The 17,127-nt window shown below is 40.9% G+C and overlaps 1 protein-coding gene across 1 annotated transcript in view; it reads right to left on the bottom strand.

Moving 5' to 3' along the window:
* Positions 1–11,508, bottom strand: part of neurl1aa (neuralized E3 ubiquitin protein ligase 1Aa) — a 48,071-nt gene extending 36,563 nt beyond the window's left edge. Inside the window, exon 1 of the mRNA XM_037974969.1 lies at positions 11,414–11,508. Within this exon, the coding sequence (XP_037830897.1) occupies positions 11,414–11,495 (82 nt within the window). The 5' untranslated portion in view covers positions 11,496–11,508. The remainder of the gene's footprint in view (positions 1–11,413) is intronic.
* Between the last annotated feature and the right edge of the window lie 5,619 nt (positions 11,509–17,127).

Raw genomic sequence — 17,127 nt, 5'->3', positions numbered from 1 at the left:
GGTTTAGAGCTCCAACAGGACCGGGTTTAGAGCTCCTAACAGGACCAGGTTTAGAACTCCAATAGGACCGGGTTTAGAGCTCCAACAGGACCGGGTTTAGAGCTCCTAACAGGACCGGGTTTAGAGCAGAAATTAAAAGATTACCAGCCTCTAAAGAACCTTAAGATTTGGCTGAAAGGTGAAATGTAAAAAGCCATTTTGAGATAATAGAGAAAACACACGGTATTTAACCAAAACAAACAGACATACAAAGAAAAAAATAATGTTTGTTATTAGGCTCAACATTTTAACTTCAATTTAAGAGATTTTAAAATGGTGGCTGATGATTGACCAAACTGATCCCCTGGAAGGAAGAGCATCTCGCTGGAACCTAAACAGTCCTCTCCCAGTTCGTTAGTCCAGTTAAGCCATGCCCATGATGGTTAGTCCTACACTGACACAAATAGAAACAAGACAACAGACAGGAGGTTAGTAATCTGAGCTGGACAACAAATCTATCAATGATCCAGATCAACGCAACATCCTGTCAGCAGAATAAGGTCTGCTGCCTCTGTCTAAGTGATTTGACCGCGAGTGAAAGGGAATCTGTCGGCAGATGCTAAGTGGCAGGAGGTCGGCGGAGTGGCTCTCCTGTAGCTGGTATTATCTGGGTGCTCCTTTTGGCGAGCGTGCACAAACAAAACCTCCCATTCAGAGCCGCCTCTGGAGCCCCATCTGGAGCAACATGAGCATGAAGAAGGAAAGACTGGATGAAAATTGGTTGTTACGTGAGACATATGAGAAAAGACTGGTAAAAATGAGAAATGATGAGAGTACTGTTGCAGTCTTGCAGCAAGCACTGGAATAATGATGATCTCCTGCTTTCATAAATCCAACCTTATTGCACATCTCTTCCCACCTATTTTGAGCTGTACCCCCAGCAGGTTTCCAGATAACTACACTCTTAGTTATTAGCAAAGGTGGGAGCTGGTTGGAGGGCACAGGACGTCTTGTTTAATGTAGAACTCTTCATCAGAGCTGGAGCAGAAGTGGAGAGGTGATAATTAGATCTGTCACTCTGCTTTAATATCTCTCAGTCACGCTTGGCCTTGGGCTGGATCATTGTAAAAAAATACCTTATTGTCTGTGGAGCTGAGGAGCTGAAAATACCGTTTCAGCTCGATCCACTGCTGCAAAATGTGAAGGTGAGGAGTGATGGTTCCAGCAGGGTCGTTCCAGAGGCTAATCTTTTCAGAAACGAAGACTGCATTTTTCATATTTATATTTGATATTGCTTTTTTCATTTAAGTTTGTAAAAAGGTAATCCCAACTTCTTGCTAAGTCTTCTCATATAGTAACAAACTCATAGTTTCGATCAAACAGTTGAAGGTCGCTCAGTCAGGGAATATTTTCAGTATTTGGTCCAGTTTGGTCAGAAAACATAAAGATTTGATGAAGTTCTTAAACCTTTATAACACATAGAACCCAATGACACAGTCCTAAAACCTCTAAAAAGAGACAAATTTACTGTGAAGCTAAAAGGCAAAACACTTTTTATTGCAACTTGCATTTCGAAATATAACACAAGAAATGATTCACTGAAGAATGTTGCTGAGACTTTGATTAAAAAAATAAAAGTGCACATTGCATTTTGCAGCGTTTGTAAAGCAACTCTCGGTGGAACTAATTGCACAGCTGTTTATGAGAAGTGATGACTGGAATCTGTTACTCATGACCAGAGCAGGATGTCTGCTTTAAGTCACTTTGCTGAGCTGACCTTGCATCGACAGGTCACAGAAGCTCTTCAGTGTTTAAAGGGCCATCCTGACGAGAACAAGTCCAAAATGTTGTGAAAACAGTGGTTCCGATGTGTTCGTTTGAATCAGTGTGGCACATCGTTCCATTTTACGGCCACCAAGTGACTAAAAACACAAACATTTTATGAGCAAAGTCATTGTTTCCCGCTGCTCTCCCTCGTCTTACATGTGGTTGTAATTCCTCACAGAGCAGATCCCTCAGACTTCTAAACAGCAGTTCCCATCATGATGGGCTGTTTATTGTTCGTTACATTAGATTTATACGGGACAGCTGTTGCATGAGGAAACACATGAATCTTTTTGCATGGACTTTGGCGCCATCAATCAGGAATCCTGCTGGTTAAATGGTTTCCAAGCATTCTCTGTAGGAATCAGCAAAGTGTGTCCTTCTTGGCACTCATTGACTTATATTTGGCAAAAATAGACTTTTAGACGGTGAGACTGATTACCAGAGCTTTCTTTTATCCACTTTTGTGGCTCTCACCTCTCATTCCTCTCACTGATCTCGTTTACAGTCTGTGCTGGTCATTCTTCCCGAGGCGGGTTTTATGTTGCGTTTAAATCCTCCAGGCTTTGGGCTGAGCTGAAGTGAGATTAAAAGAAAATGAAGTTCTTAACAGTGTTGTTCCTGTTCCAAAGAGAAGGCACGGCACAGAATGAAAATGGCCTAAATTACTGCTTCATGTGTACTTTCCAAAACAAGTCTTTTAATTAGACACAGGAGAGGCCACCACAGATATCACCTGCAGCTAATCTGTTCATCTGCTCTTCTGGGACAAAAGCAGAGATAAGAAGATTGAAAAACTTTTCGGGGACATGTTTTTCTCTTGTTCCCAAAGCTCAGACCTGTGTATCAGTTTCCTGTCATCAAGATGGAAGACGACATGAAGACGTCTGTGTTTTTGTTCTGAAAGAGAAGCGTGAGGATTCAGCAGAGGTAAAACAAAATCCCGAAGTCATGAGGATCACAGAACCTAAAGGTGGCATCTCACTAACTCACAACATTTGTAGCAGCTCAGTTTCCATCCATGAATCACAGAGGCTCGCAGCGAAGTCACCAAAGATCTGAACATCCTCAAACATTTTCTCCTAACGTAGTCACAGAGCTCTTGTGGGAGACTCAAACCCATCTTAAGAGTGTTAGAGCTGACACCTGCATGGGGGCTCTGGGAGAATAAACCACACTGATGATAAATAATAATTATTGAAAAAAAAATGTCTGTAATGTACTCCAGTAGGCCACCAACCAGTGTCCAACAGTCACAGCTGAGTGAGATGCCACCTTAAATATGTCCTACTGAAGGATGCTCATATTTGTGTTTTTACCGAGGCTGAATACGATAGCTGTGGCAGCTCGGTGGTGAGTGCTGCGATCTTGTAACCCTGAGGCTGCAGCTTTGAGCCCAGGTTGAGTCAGGGAGGTTTGCTCGCTGTGGTGACCCCTGCAGAACAACAACAACCAAAGCCTAATAGGCAGACAGTTTTCAACTAGATTAGCATCACAGCTGACGCTGATGCTCTGGAAGTAAGTAAATATTAGTAATAAGTTAATAACTCTTGAAGGATGACCCCCAGCAGAGTAAAGAAGCCTCATCATGCCATCAGCATCTATAACAACTCTTTAACTAAACCAGGATTATGAGCTACAACAACATTTAATTTCCCTTTGGGATTAATAAAGTTTTTTTGAATTTAAATTTGAATTTGAATGCTGAACCCATTTCATAATTTAAAGGTTTTTCAAATAGATGCCTGTTGACAAATTTTAAATGAAGTAAATCCAAAACACGGACACATCTGTGGTTGTAGTTCAGAACGTGGCGTTGTAACGTTTTCTTCTTTGGTTTTGCTGCCTGTGCCTCCCTGTTATCTGCCACCTCCTTCGATGTCAGGAAGCCACACCCACTTTACCTGTAATCAGTCACCTGTGTCCAACTTCCTCATCAGCTCCGCCCATACATCCTGTTCCATTAGCTCTCATCTCTGCCTGTTCCCTGGTCCTCCTTTCTTGTGTGTTCTCCTCATGTTTTGCTACCACATCTGCCATTTTCTTTTCTTCAGTAAAGATTTGTTATTTTTGCTGAAGCTCCTCATGCCTGTCTACATTCTTGGGTTCCTCTCATCCTAAAATCACAACACAAAAAATGAAAACAATAATATTAAATATTAAAGGTATTATTTCACCTCCTTCCTAACTTTACTTTGTGTGTCCTTCCCTCACACAGGCTGTCGTCGTTTCCCGTCTCCACAGAGCTCATGTGAGTGTGCCGTGACCGCATTACAAGCGCCAGATGGTAACGGCAGGACAAAAACTTCCCCCAAATAAATATGTAATCTCTCCGTCACATGGACGCTGAGATTATCCCATCAGATTCCTGACAGCAGCTCTGCAGATGAGCAGGCTGTGGGGAGGTTTGTGAACATGTCTGAAAGCAGGACGTGTGTTCATACGGTCAGTAATGCCTCTGTAACAATAAAGGGTTAAATTCAGTTCAGCTAGTTAGGGTTGATTTAAATCCTGACTTTTTAAAGTCCATTTCTGACCTGTTTTGCATCTAGGACAAATTACCTTTTATGGTCAGCTGCCTCATAACTGTCCAAGTCCCCAAAATGTGTTTACTTTCCTCCATAAAACTCTGAACATTACCTGCTTTTACACACAATGACAGATGCGATTTAATGGCATCGTTCTGCATTAGGGGAACAAACAGCCTGCTGTGTGTGCTCAGAGTTAATTATCGAGGAAGTGGAGTAAAAGTCACCTCACACACCCAAATGTGCCATAAATATTCCACAAACACAACATCACACCAGGTCTCATACAACTTTTATAAAAAACATAAATAAAAGTTCTCAACTGTCGTTTTTCTTCAAGAAATGAAACATGAAGTAGGAAAAAAAAGAGTGTAAATATCATTTTAGTGGAACTTTGTGCAGAATAGTCAATCAAACAAAAAAGATCTTTTTGACATACACTTCCTGTATCTTGTTAAAAGATAAACATAGTTAACAGGGGACATAATCAGGTGTTTGTTGTAAACAACAACAAATTCATTTCTTTAACATGATGTAGAGAAACTGCTGCAGTTGTTGCATCAGATTTTGTTGTCATGTTCTTATCTTTTCCTTGTTATAATTTTCCTAACAAAGCAGCATTTTAGCTTTTTCCTGCGTGCAACGACATGCAAACATGTTTCCTCATTTAATGTGAAAATAATCCCTTCTTGTGCTCACATGCAGACCAACATAGAGCATCTCTCTTCATGCTGCCAACATTTATGGCTCCCATTCCAAAAGTCTGCAATCAGGCTCTGTTTGATCCTGAGCGTCTGCACAGAAAACCACACAGAAATCAAACTCTCTCTCTTTTTATCTTGACATCAGGTTGTAAGGACAAGGTTTTTATTTTCCAGCAGCTTCTCTGCAGGGCAGCTCATGATACGTATAATTTAATCATTAATTAAGAAACATTAGCACCACAGGAAACGTTACCTTTAAACTCACTGAAGTCATTTCACGCAGCAAAGAGAATTCAAAGTTTCTCCTCTGAGTTTAATGCACTCAGAACCGTTTTCAGGCTTCTAGGTTTGCCACATGAGCAACTTGCACTGCAGTATTTCACTGTTACATGAAAATCAATTCAGCAATTACAACAAATTAATTTGGTATTAATTCAAACAATGCATGCAGCCCAACTAGTGATGGGTCCGGTTCAGAGTCGGCTCTTTAGAAGCAGAACTCACTGAAGAGCTGTTTCAGATCCGGCTGATTTTGGTGACATTAGCCAAATGAGCTGGTTCCCCCAAAATACCCCAGACTCAATTATTTCCCTTCAGGTCTCCAGAGCTACAGAAAACACAGCCTGGCTGCTCATTTCTCCCCTATAAGCACCATTAAAACACACATCTGTCATCATGTGCATCTTTATAGCAGGGAAGTCGATGCATTCAGAGCTGGTTACCACACATGAAGGAGAGAAAACAAATATTGTCATTGAAGTAAGAAACTATGTGAAAACATTTATCAGAGTTATGCTGTTCTTGGAATAAAAAGTGCAACTCTTCATCAATGTCAGCCTGTATTTCTGATAATCCATGAATCAGATGAATTTTAGTGGAACAAGTTGTTTTCAGGTGCGAAACGATCCATCATCATCCAAACACCCTGAAGCTGTTCAGACTGCATTAATGAAGAAAAGCTCCTCACCTTTCTGTTGTCTCGTGTAAAGATGACACACAGTCTAACCCGATGTGTTCATGGTGTTTTTATTTACATACACAAAGACAGAATGCTGCATTAAAGGAGCAGGAATCCTCACAGGAATGACAATGCTCCTCTCTGGGTTTGTGCAGGTGAGAAAGATGTTCTGCAGCTGGGCTGATAGTGTCATGTTACAAAGGCAGCTCGGGAAAAGAGAGGTCACCGCAGCAGAACGAGGTGGAGAAAAGGCTTCAAATGTTTCCTGAATTCTTTCATGGGAATACTATTAGTGTCTCATATCTCCATTCTGCTGTGCAGTTTTTGAAATATGGTCCACAGTCCCCTAATTTCAAAACAAATAGAGTATAATTTCATTTAATGATCATTCCCCAAAGACTGCATGCACTTAGTTCTGATTGTCAAGAGTTCACATGACTAAAAGTTTCTTTTTCCATCTAAACTCCAAAGCTCATTAAGTTAAACAGAAGTATTAATGTCTTCAAGAAGTGTTGCCAAACTTCAACTTTTGCTGCTCTCATTTAGCAGAAACTCTAAATTACCATATAGCATGTTGTTTAGTATGAAGCGGATTATTAACCCCCCCCTGCAGTTTGCATCATACGCTTGCTGCAGACGGCAAACTCCTTCTTGGACAGACCCAACACCACAGTACTCATCAAGTTCTTTGACTTCTCAGATGCCTTCAACACCATCCAGCCCAGGCTGCTGAAGGCCACACAGACCTTAGGTACTGCACTGACTCGTGTCATCTGCAGAAAGACTCTGATGGCATGGCCTTTGTGGGCTGTGTTGACGGAGGATGAGTACAGGGACCGCTTTGTGAGGTGGAGCAGGAAGAACCACTTGCAGCTGAACGTGGAGAAGAAGAAGGAACTGGTGATTGTCTTCAGAAAGGACAGGCCCACACCTTCTCCAGTCTGCATCAGAGGAACAGATGTGGAGACCTGGGCGTCCATCTGGACAACAACTTGCAGTGGTCCACCAACATTGATGCAGTGCACAGGAAGAGAATGAGCCTGCTTTACTTCCTGAGGAGACTCAGATCATGTGTGAAAGAAGATGCTCCAAAACTGGTGAGCACCATCTTCGTTGCTGCAGTGCTCTGGGGGGTAGGCATCAAAGTAAAGGGCACCAACAGACTGGAAAAAGTCACCAGAAAGGTGGAGTCTGCTGTGGGCTCAAAGCTCGTCGCTCTGGTTGAGATGATTGAGGACAGGATGCTGGCAAACCTGTGGTCCATCAAGGACAGTGACCCCCAACCCTCTGCACAAAACTGTCGATAATCTGAAGAGCAGCTTCAGCATCAGACTACTCCAACCCTGCTGTTCCAAAGAGTGGGACAGGAAATGTTTCCTGCTTACTGCAGTTAAACTTCAACTTCTCTGCCTCATGACATCAGCAGTGTTGGATTTATTAACTGCATTTTGAGTGATTAACAGTGATTATTTGTACCAGTTTGACATTGTGCAGTCTTTGCACCGTGTCCTACATCGCGGTGTTCTGCACCTGTTTCTACTCCGTGTTGCTGCTGTGACGATCCAATCTCCCCTCTGGGGATTAATAAAGTTGTCTGTCATCAGAAAGCAGAAACAGACACCAGATCTGCAGATCAGTAGCTTGAACAGGATTTTTGAATAACTGCATGAATGTTTTCAGAAGGTGGATGAAGAGAGCAGCAGAACTGGTACCAGAGCTCATATCATCGTGGAGTCTCCTGTCAGCGGGCACTAATGAAAACCTGATGATGCACCGACCGGCTCCTCGAGGCAACGAACCGATTCATGACAGCAAATATAAAACTGTTTCCACATCAACATTTCCTGCTGCTAGTTAGCGTTTCACTGACTAACACAACCTTTAAGTCACAAAGGGGGGTTTAATGTTTTAAAAACAAAATGGAAACCCTTTAAATTATCACTTGTTAGAAATATATTTTTAAACAGATGCAAAAGTTTTAATAGGCATCTTTTGAGGGGTGTTTGCAGCAATGTGGAGAAATATAAGAAAATAAAACAACTTGATGATGATGATAAATGTTACAGGCTGCAAACTAATTTTATTGTAGTTAGCCACATGCTCGTTAACATGCATGGTGTTAAACACGTCTTTCTTTGATGGATTATCCTGTTTTGCTGTAAATAATTGTTTGCATGCCCTGAAAAAAAAACAACTCCTTTGTGTATTCTGCCTCTCTGGAGATAAACTGCAGCCCCCCGTGGACACAAACAGGATTCAGAAATCAGAATGATGTAAAAGAAAAATCTGTTTAATTTTAATTTAATCTTTTCTTCCACACTCTGGTTTACTGCCAACAAAGCTTTTACATCAGTTCGGCTGTTTTAGTTTCTTTGTGCTGTTTTCTGCATCACTGTGCATGCTTGGACAAATATACACAGCAAAAAAGCAGCAATTTATAAAAAAAGAAAAGACATTTTTCCTGCTGCCTTGCATGGAAAAGTTTTAAACAAAGATTTTGTGATCTCTGTGCTCAGTGTGTTGGGGATGACTCTCAGCTACTCCCACCAAATTTTAGCTCAATATCAGTAAAGTTATAGTCTACATGATTACCTGCTGAGCGTAACTAGGGTCTCCCTCAAATAATCCCACCTGTAATCCCCATTATTTGACCTGTTTGCCCCTCAGTCTGAGCAGCTGATTCTGTCAACACTCACTTGTCCTTTACCTCCACAGATTCAGAGCTTACTGATGAAGCTCCACACTATCAACTGCTGGGAAAGTGTGCATAAAAACATGCAGGTAAACTTGAAATACAAAGAGTTCTTTGAGGAAATCTTGCCACAATTGCACTGTATTTTTTATACCTATGTTTCAATAAGAAAAAAAAAACCCACTGTGGAGAAAAGGTTGATGTTTTTGTAACTTTACATTAAATCCACTGATGATCCAGATTTTCATGGAGTTCAACGGTCAGTCTTAACTTTGGTTCAGAAATTGATGTTTTGTTATTTTGTACTGATGATTAACTGTTCATAAAAGACAACCATAGGCATATATAACTGTGGCATGAAACTGCAGAGTAGTAGATTTGTGTTTTATGTAAGAAAAGACGTGGAAACTGCAGATCATCACATGAAGCTGAGTCAGCATGTTATTCAGCTGAAAGCAGATTAATGTTCTGCTGAAGCAGAAGCTGTGGGGGAGGGGGCTTTGCTACACGACTGATTGGACTCAATCTCGCCTTCGCTGAGCTCTGACCTCAGATATCGCTGTTCCACCTCTGACCAATCACTGAGCAGCATCCAAACAGGCTGAACAGAAGCATCTCCCAGTGACGTCACCTGCTTCTCATGCCAACCTGCCATCATCTCCTGCTGAGCTCGCGCTCTGGCAACCGTCGCCATGGGAACTATTGCACACATCCTTGGTGGTTGTCAAGGCAACCTGATTAAATAACCTCTCGTCTCACGCGCCGCCCTGCCTCTCCCCCTCCTGTCTGACATTTGTTCTTGTGTTCCTGCTCGTTGAGAGGATGCAAAAAGGCCAAACTGTGGACTTGTGTTGGTTATTTCCGTTTTAAAATGTCTCCCAGGGGCCCCACTCTCTCAGTTATCCTGATGAAGCACCGGAGTGGAGATGGAGGACAGGGAGTGGAGCTTTTTATGTGATCAGATTAGACCCAGAGCAGAATGGGTGTGCAGGGGATTAAAAGTCTGCCTGAAGAAGCTTCCTTTATCATTTAGTTTTTGATTAAAAATGTCAGATGGTTTTTTTCTTTCTGAACTTGTTCTGCAGATGTGAAGACATGCTTTACTTTATTACATTTCCACCTGCGTATATGTAAAACACACACACACACACACACACACACACACACACACACACACACACACACACACACACANAATAAGAAAAGTCTAGTTATTTCCATGCAGTGTCCAGAAAGAGGTGTTGTTCAGCTTGTAGGGCACCACAACTGCTTCCACCCACCTCCATCATCATCATCATCATATGAAATAACTTTTTGTCACAACAAAAAATAGTGGCTGGTAAAATATTTAATTTCCCCCCCTGCCTCTATCTGTCCTCTTAATTTATGTAACACACACACACACACACACACACACACACACACACACACACACACACACACACACACACACCTACAAGCACACACATCACATTTACAGTGTGTAGTGGAAATATTTGCAAACCATATTTTCCTCAGGTTTCCGATTCTTAAAACATCCATTATTTACAGTTTCTGACTCATCCATGCAGGTTAACTGCTTTAGTTTCTGCACTTTCTGGTTTGAGTTATCTATCCATCTATTTTGTTCCTTTTTATCCGGGATCAGGACAGGTTACCTCACAGGTCACCTCACCTTGATTTATTTAGTTTATTGAACAGGCACCATGTTCAGTAGCATTAATCACAAAGTACCAGATTATAGCGCTCAGAGCTAATTTCCATCAGAGACATAAAAACACAAAACATTTATACAAGTACAACCATGGAAAGAAATTCATCAAAGAGTAAAATTCATAATAAAACTAGTAATTCTAACAGCATATAGTAATTATGTGGCCAATAATGAAATTGCCTTTCTGTGTGTGTGTGTGTGTGTGTGTGTCTGTCTTTTAGCAAAATATCTCACAAACCTCTGGGCAGATCAGAAAGTAATAACTGGATGTACATCAACAACTGATGAACTTTATAAATAAAATCAATTAAAAATGGCCGCCACAACAAATCAACACAAAAATGGGTATAATTCAGATCTTGAGTTAGAAGTTGGTGTGGTAGTAGCTGAGAGTCATTCCCAACTCATACCCTGAGAGTTAGGAGATCACATGAGATCTTTAATAAAATGTTGGGCTGTAAGGAGGTGGAAAAAAGAACATTTAGGCACATTAAAAAAATAAAATAAATCTTTATAAAGTTCAGTCATTCATTCATTCCTTCATTCCTTCAGTCAGTCAGTCAGTCAGTCAGTCAGTCAGTCAGTCGTGTGATTCAACAAACAGCAGCACTGAATCTGACAGCTTCTACCAATGTCTAAAGTTACAGTTTTATAATCAAAACCTTAAAAAGAGAAAGCAGAAGCAGAAAATATGAGCAGCTACTGATCAGACCTGTCCTCAGGAAAACATCCTAGATAACATTAAAGTCACTATTATAAGCCTATAAATAAAACTATTTACCAGCAAACATCCTTTCTCTCTGAACCTCCTTCAGTTTATTTCTCTACATGACACAAACCCTGAGTTATAAAACGTCAGAACCGGCAGCAGGCCGGGCCTCCTGCCGCCTGGTCCGGGAGCTGTTCTTCAGCACCACCGGGCAGCACAAGCCCAGGGACAAGAGGAAGAAATGCAGCATGAAATTTCTGCCCTGAATACAGAATGTAAGTGTGTTTGGGCTCCGGGTCACTGACCTTTCTGAGTGTTCTGGAGTCGGTGGAAACCCGGCTGGTGTCCTCTTTGAAGCGCTGAGATTCCCGACACGCTGTTGCCCATGACAGAATAATAATTCTCCACAGCTTGGACTCAATTAGTGATCTGTTAAGACAGATCCCTCAGAAATGGAACGATGAACTCTTCCCTTCACATACGCAGCACGTTGTTTTTTTTTTCCTCTTTAAATGACGTCTTTTAGTTTTCAGCCAACCAGAAAAGTGGAGCAGGCAGCTTCACAGGTGTGTGGAGTCACAGCTGAATCCTGAATGCAGCTTTGCTTTTTCATCCCAGTAATTTGATGATAATCCACCCCGGTGAGCTGCGCTGAGGCTGGCAGTATTTTAAAACACGATTCAACTAAAAGCAGCTCGAAATTTAAAGTAAAGCAACGCTCTGTAAAAGTATATGTAATTTCAAAAAATAAAACCCTACTTTGACGTTGTTTTCCCTTTTATGTTAATATTCAAGAAATGGATTTAGTTCTTTTATTAAAAAAGTGAAAATGGAAGAAACACTCAGCTTCAGTCCTCAGATTTGTTGGAAATAAAAGTTAAAAGTAAAAACATTTTTACATGATGGCTGCTTAGTCATGGCCCACGAATTGTGTAAAGCTGCCATCTAGTGTAAATCAACATCAAAACAATGGGAGCAGCTGACAGTTAGGACTTGAAGTGGAACTTTGTGTCCCCAGTTTGACCCCAGACCGGTTCTGATGGGGACCAGATTCTATCCTGGAGAGTCCAGAACCAGCCCTGACCCAGAACGGTTCGGTTTAATTCAGTTTTCTTTGCAGTTTGGGTTAGTTGTTAGAGCTCGGGTTAAACCAGTTTAACCTCTTATCGATGGTAGATGATGTACGGTAGTTTTGTTTTGGTTTATTGGAAACAAAATTATATTTAATTTTTTAAAATAATTTAAATAACCAAAAAAATAACATCACTGACAAATGTCAAAGGTGTAAAATGTGTGTAGGGGATCTTCTTCATATGCTTTGGAGTTGTATACACTTGCAAACCTACTGGAATAATGTAATTCAGATAACATCAGCAGTTTGTGAGCTTTCTTTAGATGCTGACCCCAGGATTTGGATACTTGGAGATACTTGGAGTCTTATTTCAATTCTTTTTTTTTCTCAATATTTTTGTTGAATTTTTTTTCTCTTGACTCTGGCCTTTCAAAAATATGGGATGTGTTAAATATATTACTGTATCTGTTGCTACATGGAGAGAGTGGGTGGGGTGGGTGGGTTTTATTTTTGAAGTGTTTTCACAAAAAAAAAAGGTAGTATTGTACACTTGATGTAGATTTTGTATGGCTGAAACTGAACCTTCTGAATAAATATATCTATACAAAAAAAAACAAAAAACAAAAAGAAACAGAAAGAAAAAACAGAAAACACCTGTCACCACGTCCTTTCTGTTCCTCTTACAAACATTTTTTAACATGTTCAAACCTTAAAGTATAAATGTTTTTTTAAATTCTATTAAAAGTAAAGAAGAGAGACTAAAGTATTGATCTGATATTTCACCGATGTATTGATATTTGGATCGGTCTGCTCACCCGTTACTTACAGTTTGTGTTTTGATGCCTGAAGACTCAGTTTCCCTCTGATGTAAGGTTGAACTTTGCTGAAGAAGAAGAAATCTTTTTTATCTAAGTTATATTTTTAATTCCAAACAGCTCCAGTGAAGGTGATGACTGTTAGAAACCTTCAGAACAAGCTGACAACAACCAACCCAAAGCCACACAGAGGAGGACGGCAGGAAACCAGCTGATATCCTGAACATTTTCACAGAATCAGCTCTCGGCTTCTGGCTTTTTATCGTCTCGGTGAATAAACTTCACCTCAGAGTGTTCGATACAGTGAGTCAGACAAGCTGAGGATCCCATTTTCTGCTCTACCTTCACTTCTGTTCACCTCCCTTTTATATAAAGAAAGAGCCAGTGGGCTTTGTGCTAAACAGACTATTGAAATCAATGAGGGAACTGTTGGTTTGGACGTGACTAACCGCTGAGTGAGAGGCAGCTGGATTCACTGCTGAAGATGACATCCAGGAGGATGAAAACCTGCTGGAGTTGGACAGTGGAGGAGAAGCAGCTGGAAAAACAACCTGAATGCAGGAGGCTGGACAACGTAAGACCTGATGCTGAAGGTTCAAGGAGGTGAACCCACACACACACACACACACTCACAGGGGAAGCAGTTTGATCTTTGGCAGACAAAAGAAAGTCACAGCTGGAATCTAAAAGTTCGCCTGAAAGGAACATTTCTCTTGATTTATTAACAGCTGAATCCATTGTTCCTTCTGTTATGTAACATAAAATAATAGAAAACTTGTTCTTAAAACAATTAGATTTTAAAGAAAAAGCTCAATCTGTGGTGAGAGGTGAGTCAGTCTTACTTTGAACACAGGAATAAATATTTTTCTAATTAATTTAGGTCACATTTAGTTCTGTAGATTATATCCAACTGACAAATAAGAAAATCCATTAAAGGACAGAAACAAGTTAAAAAGGAAAGTGTAGGCTGGGCGTTAACAGGAGACACAAAGACCGTGAAATCTCTTGATCATGTCAGTTTATGCTGTTTTATTCGATTACAGCGTTTGATTTCATTGTTGTAGTTTTATGCCATTTTGTTGCGATTTCTGGTGTCATATATTAGAATAAAGTATAGCCTTTAGCTTCCTTTTCGTAGTCCTTAGTTTCAGTTTTCAACGAACCAGAAGACGTTTGGAAGCTGTTTGTATCTTTGTCGACACCTAACTGGGTGGTTTAGTTGTCAGAATCAGTGAGTGAAACTGAAATTAAACAGGACATAAATCAAACAAAAACAGCAGCATTTGTTGTAATAAGAGCTGTTTAAAAACTACTATGCAGTAAAATCCACTTGGTTATGATTAAGAGACCCATCCTTCCTCCAAAAACACAAAGACGGTGATGAAATCTGTGCACGGTGCCATAAAAAAATATTATTTTCTCTTCACACATTTTCCAGGAGTTATTGTGACGCTTGGCTGTAGTGGGAGATGAAGTCTGTGCAGAATGATGATGAACTGAAAAAACTACAAACCTCCAGCAGATCTTCCAGCAACATTTGTGCAACAGAAACGTGTCAAACTCCTCAGAAAGATTTCAGATTCAGCCGGCGCAGCTTCTGAAACGGAATCCAGAGTGAATTTTGAACACGTTCAGCTGTGATGTGTGACATCTATCTGAACACGGCTGTGTGTGTGTGTGTGTGTGTGTGTGTGTGTGTGTGTGTGTGTGTGCGTGTGTGTGTGTGTGTGAGGGTAAAGCGGTAATCATCCCCTTCTTATGAGGGATTAATGGATCCAGACTGTATGCAGGTGGATGCTTCCTCAGGTTGGATTCAGGGATCTTTTTACTCTTCATCTTATTGTGAAAGGTCAGCGCAGCGTGTGGTCACCAGCTCATTTCATTTGGGTTTTCTTCAAGTGTTCAAATTTTTTTATTTTGGAGTTCTGCACAGGACCAACACCAGACAATAACAACACAAGTTCAGCATAATTTGTTCACTTAAATGCTGCTGTAATGTGTCTGTTTTGAACTGTTATTGTAGATAAAATTATGTTTTTTAAAGGCAAAGCTGTGAATTTATTGGTTGATCTACATTCCAGCCTTCAGCTTCAGATCCATCCGTCCGTCCGTCATCTTCTCATTGTAAGAGGGCAGTGATCAGTAAAATAAAACTAGATTATGGTTTCACTGAAACTCTATCAGTCCATCACACAGGAGCTGTTCTGTCTGAGACTGAGCTTTAATTTGTCTGTTTAAAACAAAAACAGAACCACAGCAAAGGTTTCCAGTAAGGAAGACACGCGACATGTTGGCTCATAAAACTGCCAACATCAGCATCGGGTCAGTATAAAACGTAAAACCACAGGAAATGAGTCTAAAGCTGCATACAGATAAAAACATGCAGTCAGTCTCTCTCTGTCCCCCCACCTCTCCATCTCTCCATCGATTGCTTCCTCCCGGCTGTTCCCGTGGCAGCAGCAAGGTGCAGCACAGCCAAGTTTACTCGCCGTGCCAATCGAATGTGTTGCTGGCTTGCAGAGTGATAAATGCTCAGCTGTTGCCGCCATCGTTTGGCGGCTCACTAGCACACTCATTGAGCCACAGTCGATTTTTTTTGTTGTTATTGTTGACATTTGTGGTTTGTCACAGCTTGAAGTGTTTAGTGACATTTTGCAAGCAGCCACTGCCGAGTTGACTCTTGAAAAGTGTCTTAATTTAATTCACTTCTGGCTCACTCTGTTCCACTCAGACCTGGCAGATTTCTCCCACACATTTGACAGATCTGAATCTGATTTAACCCTAAAAAGCAAGCGGTTACTGTAAAAGCAGGAATACACATCGATCAACGAGCAGCTCTACCTGGAATGTCAGGGGAACAGGGCTGTGCAGGAAGATCCAAATATCCAACATCGATATTAATCTGATGAAATCAATACTTTCATTTGTTTCCTGCCTTTTCTTCCAGTACGATGCTCCAGTTCCAGATGAGCAATGAAGAAATTAAAATTAAGATTTGTTTCTGAATTATAAAAAAAACCCCAACAAGAATGTAAATTCTTCAACATTCATTTGCTCTGATTTAATTTAACTTACAGTAACTTCTGTGTGTATGCTGAAACAGCACGTCAAGCCTTTTAGCTAACATTTTGCTGTTTTTAGCCATCTTAGTGCTGCCGTATTTCTTGTTTTAGCTAATATTTTGGCTAGCTAGTGTATTTTTTTTTATCTTTATGCTTCTTTTAGCTAGCATTTTGCTCCTTTTGTCTTTTGTTGAAAAAAATCAGTTTCAGCAAATCCCAGCATCATTCAGAGCCCAACATTCACAGAACATTTCTCTAGTTTTGTTAGAAATTTTGCCTAAAATCTGTTTTGGGTTTGAAAATGCAAACAATCAACTTGCAATGATTGTATCTGTCTGAAACTGGATTCAGATTCACCCTATTGATGATAAATCCTGACACTCCTCTCTCCCCTTCATGAAACTCTTCAGCATCAGAAATGAAAAGAATCGGATCGTATCAGCTGTATCGGTCCTGTACTTTCTTGGTACTGAATTGATACCAGATTTTGCAGGATGGAGGGACTGACCTGCAGATAAACTCTGCACGCAGCAGCAGCAGGGATCCCCCGGGCGTCTCATGGCCCCTGTGTGCACATGCATGTTTATGAAGAGGAGAGGCTGTGGGACAAAGAGGAGCAGATCTGAGAGGAGCTTCGTGCTGCGAGGATGAAGGCTTCATGCAGAGAGCTCATCTCGCACAGATCAGCAGTCCTCAGAGTCCAGCTCTGCCGTTTTTAGGTGCTGTTAGCGAGGCAGGAACTGAACCATGTTTGACCTTTTTGGAAAGCTGGACTGTGATGTTTTTCCTCAGTGGGAAAAACATCGACTCACCTCCAACAAAAAACCTCCTGGAGCCTGAGGGGAGGAACCGGCAGGAAGAAAAGGACTTGGTGTTCAGGGTCTTGCTGCTCTTACATCATGTGGGGCTCTAAAATAACTCTGTATGATTCATCCCCTCACCCCTCTTAGTCCAAACACCCCCCACCTGCACTGATTTCACATTTAAAGTCAGCTTCATGTTTTTAAATTACACCTGCAGGCCGAACTGGGAAGCATCTTGTCATCTTTACTTCAAATAGAAATAATATA

This window comes from Kryptolebias marmoratus, linkage group LG3, assembly GCF_001649575.2.
Source record: "Kryptolebias marmoratus isolate JLee-2015 linkage group LG3, ASM164957v2, whole genome shotgun sequence".
NCBI classification, from domain to species: domain Eukaryota; kingdom Metazoa; phylum Chordata; class Actinopteri; order Cyprinodontiformes; family Rivulidae; genus Kryptolebias; species Kryptolebias marmoratus.
Note: the sequence above shows the minus strand (reverse complement) of the source record. Positions and strands in the feature narration are given on the sequence as shown.